Source organism: Syngnathus typhle, linkage group LG8, assembly GCF_033458585.1.
Source record: "Syngnathus typhle isolate RoL2023-S1 ecotype Sweden linkage group LG8, RoL_Styp_1.0, whole genome shotgun sequence".
Taxonomy (NCBI): Eukaryota; Metazoa; Chordata; class Actinopteri; order Syngnathiformes; family Syngnathidae; genus Syngnathus; species Syngnathus typhle.
Window position 1 is genome coordinate 12,966,708 of NC_083745.1, and position 8,021 is coordinate 12,974,728.

Here is an 8,021-nt window from a genome sequence, read left to right on the forward strand (position 1 = left end):
TCACATGCTACAAATACAAGCAACATTTCAAGTGTCTTTGGCTGCTTTCGGTCATCCGTTTTGCAATTTGTCCGAGTGAAGGCAAAGTGCTTCGCCTTGTCGCTAAATGCTGCAGTGGGACATGCGTTCGCCAGATTGACAAGAACGTTACACATTTTTTGAAATTTTTTTCACAGACTTGGAATGAAATGGAAATGTGTATACAAAAAAAATATCCGAAAAATTCCTGATTATTATCGTTTGGCACTTTCTCTTTCAGAATGAACAGAAAAGTCATCAAAGCCCAAGTGGTGGGGATGCGGCGCAACATTCGGGCCAGAGCGTGGAAGTCAACCTGTGAAAAAGATGGGCATTATGAAAACGTAACTGTTGCCCTCTGTGATGGTAAGACCGCTTTTAAGATGACTCTTTTCAGTCATCTGGCTCGCCGAGTCACAGAGGGCAACAGTTACGTTATCGCCCATTTCATGGCGGAGACCAACAAGCCAAATGTGCTGCTCTGTCAAAAGAGCAGCAAAATATACGTCAGGGCGGAGGCGAAGTGCAGCGATGCCTTAAGGGCTGAGGCACGCGCACTAATTTTCCCCCCGTCGTTGGCAATGCCCCTCAGCGAGGTGATCAGAAACCCTCTTGAGGGGCTGGTAAACGTTGAGGGACAGGTCGAAAGTGTAAGTTTAATTCACCTGCATGTTAAATATTTATTTAGAAGTACTAAAAATACAAAATTTACAATAATGTAACTGTTGCACTCTGTGACGACGAGAGCCTATAAAGTAGTTCTCTTTGAACACTTGGCAGCCCTCGTCACAGAGGGCAGCAGTTACATTTTTTTAAACTTTGGTGTGGACGAACGTGGCCAAGGGCTCCTCACCAAAGCCGGCTCAAAAATTTTCATGGCGGCGGAAGTCCAAACCAGCCCACAGCTGGAAGAAGAGGCCAGGGCCCTGGTCTACCCCAAGTCAGTGGCATCATCTCCTCAGGAGGTAGTGAATAAACTACCTGAGGAGATGGTGTCACTGGAGGGCGTAATAACCGATGTAAGTTACCTGCAGCCGCAAATGCACATATACACACGTCTTTGTGTTCACCTGTGAAGACATGATGCATGTGCAATAATGTACATGCATGCGCATGCAAAGCCAACCACCCACCGACACACACACGCCAACACCAACACACACACACACGCCAACACCGACACACACACACACACGCCAACACCGACACACGCCAACACCGACACACACCGACACACACCCACACGCACACACGCGCGCGCACACACACACACACAATATCATTGAAATCCTCTGTTTAGTACTAAGGTTTTTTTTTTTGGTCATCTCAATTTGCTCCACTTTAGATGCGTCCAATCCGCATGGTGCGCCAGAGAGGGAACAACCTTGCGCCATTTCGGGCTTTGACACTCAAAAAAGTAAGTAGGCATTTGTACTTCCGCTGTTGTACCACTTTGCACACACTTTTTTTAAACTACCGCAGGATGAAGCCGCTGTCAAAATTGGCCTTTGGCGGGAGGCTAATCTCGTTGAATTAAAAGTAGGGGGTTCCTTCGTTTTCACCCACCTGAGTGCCCGGGTGAACGATTCGGGAGTAATGCTCCACTCTACGACTTTCACAGAAATAAAGGTTAGTAAATGGCTTCATAGCAGTGGAATTTAAATGGTGCTTGCTTTTTGCTGATTATTCCCTTTTCCAAGATCAACTGGGTTAAGGTTCCCAATCTATTTTTCCCATTACAAACAATGGAAAAAAAATTAATCCGTTCCAAGACTAAATAAATCCCTTTTTTCATTTTTTTTTCTTCATTTCTTCATTTTTGTCCCATCGCGCAATTGCAGCGTTACGCCCAGCGTGCAACCGTAGCGCGCTGCCGACCGCGCAACTGCTCCGCGCTGGTCGCATTATTGTGACCGTCGCTGAAATTTACAAAATATTTGTAACGTCCTAATGTACTTTCCAAAATTGAAGTGTACCTCAGTGCGCAGGGGGCTTAATTTGGTCCCATTGCGCAACCGCCCGCAGCGCGCCGGGCGCTCACTGTCACATTGCTTTAAGAACGTCTGTGTTTTAGGATTGCTTTACTGCTCCCACTTGCTTTATTTGGAGGCATGATTAGCCTTTAGTAAACTTTGTTTTCCATTCATAAAAACTAATTAGATTTTTATTTTATTCAACAGGCCTGCAACTCCAGCCTCATCCTAAATGTCTGTGGTATCCTCTATGGGGAAGAGGTGGTGGAGGTTGTGTCCGATTCGGGCGAAGTGACAAGCATCAAGCTTGAGATCTGGCAGAAAACTTTCAGCCAGCCCCCGAAGATACCACAAGATGGGCTGGCCATCACTGTCACACGTGTGCAGGGTGACGTGATAAAAATTGAATGCGTGAATGAATGCATGGATGAATGCGTGAATGAATGAATGCATGAAGGAATGAATGTCGATGCATAATTGTTCAAATTAAAATTCAACCAAATTCTCCAAATTTTGTTTTTCAACTGTAATTTCTACATTTTTCAACTGATTCGACCCATTCCAACTTTCAACTGTTCATCATTTTTCTACCTATTCCACAACTTCCCAAAAACTTCACATCTTGTATTTTGAAATTCACACCCAATTCTCCAATATTTCCTTTTTCCTTTCTCTTTTCTACATTTTTCAACCCATTCCAACTGTTCATCATTTTTCTACCTATTCCGCAACTTCCCACTTACCAAACACTTCACATCTTTTATTTTGAAAGTCACACCCAGTTCCTTTTTCCCTTCTAATTTCTACATTTTTCAACCGATTCAACCCATTCCAACTTTCATCTGTTCATCATTTTTTTACCTATTCCACAACTTCCCACTTACCAAAAACTTTACATCTTTTATTTTGAAATTCACACCCAATTCTTTTTTCCCTTCTCATTTCTACATTTTTCAACCGATTCAACCCATTCCAACTTTCAACTGTGTATCATTTTTCTACCTATTCCACAACTTACCAAATATTTCACATCTTTTATTTTGAAATTCACTCCCAATTCCTTTTTCCCTTCTCATTTCTACATTTTTCAACCGATTCAACCCATTCCAACTTTCAACTGTTCATCATTTTTCTACCTATTCCACAATTTCCCACTTACCAAAAACTTCACAGCTTTTATTTTGAAATTCACACCCAATTCCTTTTTCCCTTCTCATTTCTACATTTTTCAACCGATTCAACCCATTCCAACTTTCAACTGTTCATCATTTTTCTACCTATTCCACAACTTACCAAAAACTTCACTTCTATTTTGAAATTCACACCCAATTCTCCAATATTTCCTTTTTCCCTTCTCATTTCTACATTATTCAACCGATTCAACTCGTTTCAACATCATTCTGCAGCATTCCTTAAATATTTATTCAACTTCACCTTCACACGCAATTTCTTCAGGAATTGCAAATTCTAGTTTTAAATGTTTTTCAACTCGTATCCTCACCAACTCAATGTTTGTTGTTTCAGTTTTTCCGTGTTTCCTCTAACTCCACGTGTTCCCTTTGTCAAGACAGGAGTTTGGCCCCTGCGGTACTGAACCTTGATGGGATTTGGCCTGTCTTGCCAGAGAAATGACACAGGTTTGTGAATGTGTTCACGTCATTCACTCTTTAGTACACGGATGCCAGTTGTACATGTTTTTGAAGTATTGTAATGTGATTTTCAAAAATGAGTTCATAATGATATTATATTGTAGCACAGCGACAGCCAAGTCTTTCAAAAGGACTCGTACGATGGAGGCCAGCATCATGGAACGCAAACTCCCAAACCAGCGTGGCAATCGTGACTTCTGCTGATTCTTCTACGGAACAATCAAGGGCACCTCTGGCAGCTCTTCGCTTTGACTTTGACATCTACCTCTTTTATTTTTAACATGCTGTCTTTTATGTGCCCTCTCTGCATCCATTGCAGCCTGGTGATTCTGAAAGGGGGATCCTCCCATCTGTGGTCCCTTCTCAAGGTTTCTCCTTTTTCCCCTGGTGTTTTTTGTTTTAGTTTTTCCTTGCCCTTTTGGGAGCTTAAGATCAGGGGATGCTTTGAGAATAATTGCCAATTTGTCTATGTAAAGCCCTTTGAGACTGCTTGTGATTTAGGGCTATGTAAATATATTTTACTTGACTTCTATGGAAAATTGTCAGGAAGCCCGTTTTAGTTTTGCTGCTTTTCCTCACCTCCATGTTTTTATTGTATCTTCTTGGGTATTGCCTGGCCTTTGACTGTTGGAAACTTGCCCCTCTGGTTTTACTCTATTAAGTCTCAAATACGTACAGTCTGTTTTCTGTTCTCCTTTATTTATGTATTTATTTGTTTATTTGTTTGATTGCTTATTTATTGTTTAATCATACATTTATTTGGTTACTTTTTCAGCAATGCTTTGAACTCTGAAGTCGTAATCATTTTGATTTGCACAATTGTTGGACTTCATACATTTCTTTGCCTCAAACCATGTTTACATTATCTTTTGTATATGTATCTCAAGTCTGTCTAATACCATCTGCAATCATGCTACAGTTGAATTATTAAATAAAAAAAATTAAAAAAACACTTGTGTTTATGCAGAGTAGAGATAAACGCTAATGTACTTTTTCATTCAGCAACTTTTTATTTTTCCCCACTCGTCTTCCATAGCAGTACAATCCCTCTTGCGCAACACAGCGCACCCCACTGACAACATTATGCAAGACCTCCTATAACGCAGTATATATATGTATTATACCGTCTGCTCAATGACCTCAACCGCTTCTTTGCTCGCTTCGACGCTCAGAACAGCACTTGCCCGCTGAAGGCTACTCCCCCGTCACACGAGCTGCCCCTGTGCCTCTCCGCCGACAGCGTGAGGAGGGCGCTTGCCGCCATCAACATCCGTAAGGCGGCGGGCCCTGACAACATCCCGGGTCGGGCGCTGAAGGACTGCGCTGGTGAGCTGACGGATGTCTTCACGAACATCTTTAACACTTCCCTGCAGCAGGCCATCGTCCCGTCGTGTTTCAAAGCTGCCACCATCGTACCTGTGCCGAAGAAACCCGCTCCGTCCTGCTTCAATGACTACCGCCCCGTGGCACTTACGCCCATCATCATGAAGTGCTTTGAGCGGCTTGTCATGGAGCACATCCGATCCGTTCTCCCCCCCACCATTGACCCCTTCCAGTTTGCGTACCGAGCCAAGCGGTCTTCTGAGGATGCCATCTGCTCTGCCCTCCACTCGGCCCTCACCCACCTGGAGAGGAGGGACTCGTATGTGAGATTGCTGTTTGTGGACTTCAGTTCTGCCTTCAACACCATTGTGCCACAACGCCTCATCAGCAAACTTGACGCGCTGGGCCTCAGTACCTACCCCTGCAACTGGCTACTGGACTTCCTCTGTCAGAGGCCACAGGTAGTACGTGTTGGCGACAAAATCTCCGCCAGCATCACGCTGAGCACGGGGGCCCCTCAAGGCTGCGTGCTCAGTCCGCTGCTCTTCACCCTCCTAAAATGCACAAAACGGATGCGCAAGACACGTCAGCTATATAAAGAGCGAGAGTTCAGTTCTCTACCTAAATCCGTATTACAGGTAATATTTTATTTCACAACACTTTGCCTTGTTCCTTTCTTCTCTGCTGTTCACTTCAAACACGCTCCATGCGACCGCAATGCTCTCGTATCAGACAAGGCTTGCTCGATCACCTGCTTGTTTGCTGTCTGTCACAATGTACCCTACACAAATCCGAAACATTTGTTGCGGCTCCGAGTCACGACGAGGGGCAAGTTTTGGTTTCCAAGGGTGTTTTTATTCCTCTTCAACGTCTCTCCCATACAGAGCCGCCTCTTTCCCGTGCGCGCACGGAGCGCGGTGGTGCGTTTACGGGCAGTCGGAGAAATCAACGCCAACAAAAACAATTACATCCAGCCTAGTTAAGACCATACCAAAGACTATAAAAATGGGACCCATTGCCTCCCTGCGTGTGTGACGATCATTGGGACTTAAAAAAAAATAATAATAAAATTAAATTAAAAAATAAAATTAAAATTTTTTTGTACCCATGTATAATGCGCACCCCAGATTTTAGGACAATAAATTAGTTAAATATTGCGCACTATACACGGAAAGAAACGGTATAAATTTGGAACTTTTGCTGTAGATCAGTGTCATAAATGTAAGAAAAATCTATTACAAGTTTTGTTTACTACTTTCATGTAAAAATTAGGACATTTTTTGTGTAAAAATTGCCAAAATTGTTTATATTTCGGGAATCTAATTTGAGAATTGGATTGAGATGTGTAAATTTTGGGTTTTATTTTATTCACATATTGGTAACAAAGGTTTGTTCTGGGGGGGGGGTGGTATTGGATATACACTTATTTTGCTAAACTGACATGAATTAGACTAAATTAAAAACAATAATTTGACTAAATCTCATCTAAACTAACATAAAATAGTCAAACTAAGACAAAAGCTGAATCAAAATATTTTGTCAAAAGTAACACTGATGTATTCTTAATTTTATTTTTTACTTATTTTATTTTGATGTGAAATATATATTTTCCTATTTTATTACGAATACTTGATGTGTTATATATATTTAAAAAAAAATTATTTTTATTATTATTTATTATTTTATATATATATATATATATATATATATTTCTACTTATTTTTTTGTTTTGTTGTAAAAGATTTGTTAGGTACCTATGTGTTTATTTAAAAAAATCTGTTAACAAATGAAATTTACTAAAATTAATACCAAAATGCCAACTGGTGTTGTTCATTTAATTTATCACTAGAGGGCGGTGACATGCTACAGTTTTTAAAATCATATTTTAATCATAAAAAACTCGTCATTTTCGCAGTGCTGCCATGACGTAGACCCATCTGATTGGCTGGAGCCACTTTATGTGCTGTCAGTCACAGAGGAACAGCGGGAGCGGCAATGGCCAAGCTAGCGATAAAGTTTTTGTTTTTGGTGAGAAACAGTGGCACATAGGCGTAAGCAGGACACTTACGTATTTGTAAGCAGACAGGTTTGCCATCTCCTTCATGGAAACTTTTTTAGCCTGGAGCTTGTTTGGAGTAACCGCTGACTTCAGTTCTGGAGGTGCTCCAGGTGAAGGGGACTTATGCGGCACTCTGCCCAGCAATGTGAGACCGGAGCCGGCTGGACACACAGAAGAACACGGCGTCTTTAGCCACGCGGCTTTTGGAAGTGAACACTTTGATTTAGAAGACAGCGCTCGAACACAGGGGCAGAATCAAAGTTCAGTGGTGTTGATTGCGATGATACGTCTCTGAAGATATCACCTAAGTAAGTAACACTTGGGAGATGGGGGCTGCTACTGCCTTTTAATCTTGTGTGTCCGTATCATTTGCAGTGAAACACCTGCTGTAGTATACAAATGTGCAGGTCAATAGTCACATGTAAGGCACAAAATATTGATGCAGCATGCCACTGCATGAAAAAAAATTTTGGCCGGAAATTACACTTCCGGTATCGATATCGGGTATTTTTGGGCAGGAAATACTTGGTATCGGATCGAATCCAAAATGATTGGTATCGCCCATCCCTACTATGTAAGCCAGAATGTAGATTTACGATTTACTTATAGTAGGTTTTAAATAACGTGTATGCATATATATGCCTAAATGTTGTTATTCAATATATCGACTGCAGTTTCACATTGCTGGTTTGAGATGTACTTTTATTATTATTATTATCACTATCATTATTATTATTTTAATAAACATTTATGTTATAACTTGTCTGGTGTTTTATTCCTTGTATTTATATTCGCCAATCAAAACATAAAAATCAGACATTTTGTTAACTGCTATATATGACAATATGTATATGTGTTTTACGTTGTTATATGAGTTGATGTCCCCCAAAATAACAAATGTCGGCATAACGTTTTTTTCAACCTTTTATTCAAACACAAACACATTCGGTATAATAACACTATCAACTACAAGCCAACAAATACAAAATTAAAACATCA

The 8,021-nt window shown here is 41.1% G+C and overlaps 1 protein-coding gene across 4 annotated transcripts; it reads left to right on the forward strand.

Moving 5' to 3' along the window:
- Nucleotides 1-476: 476 nt before the first annotated feature.
- Nucleotides 477-4,551, forward strand: LOC133158747 (uncharacterized). 4 transcript variants are annotated; one of them, XM_061286143.1, is made up of 6 exons: nt 765-1,037; nt 1,364-1,435; nt 1,501-1,647; nt 2,199-2,379; nt 3,563-3,628; nt 3,745-4,551. In XM_061286143.1, exons 1-5 carry the CDS (start codon nt 894-896, stop codon nt 3,583-3,585), a joined length of 567 nt encoding a protein of 188 aa, XP_061142127.1. In that variant the 5' UTR covers nt 765-893; the 3' UTR covers nt 3,586-3,628; nt 3,745-4,551. The 4 variants fall into 4 exon arrangements, 2 of the variants coding, with proteins under 2 accessions (XP_061142127.1, XP_061142128.1); XM_061286144.1 differs by having other exon boundaries at nt 2,199-2,370; XR_009715280.1 differs by lacking the exon at nt 765-1,037 and adding an exon at nt 477-668 and having other exon boundaries at nt 2,199-3,628.
- The last annotated feature ends 3,470 nt before the right edge of the window (nt 4,552-8,021 follow it).

Coding starts and splice junctions, on each gene's coding strand:
- LOC133158747 (XM_061286143.1), top strand. CDS start 894: ATGGCGGCGGAAGTCCAAACCAGCCCACAGCTGGAAGAAGAGGCCAGG. Junction 1,648..2,198: donor CGACTTTCACAGAAATAAAG/GTTAGTAAATGG, acceptor TTTATTCAACAG/GCCTGCAACTCCAGCCTCAT. Junction 2,380..3,562: donor CACTGTCACACGTGTGCAGG/GTGACGTGATAA, acceptor TTGTCAAGACAG/GAGTTTGGCCCCTGCGGTAC.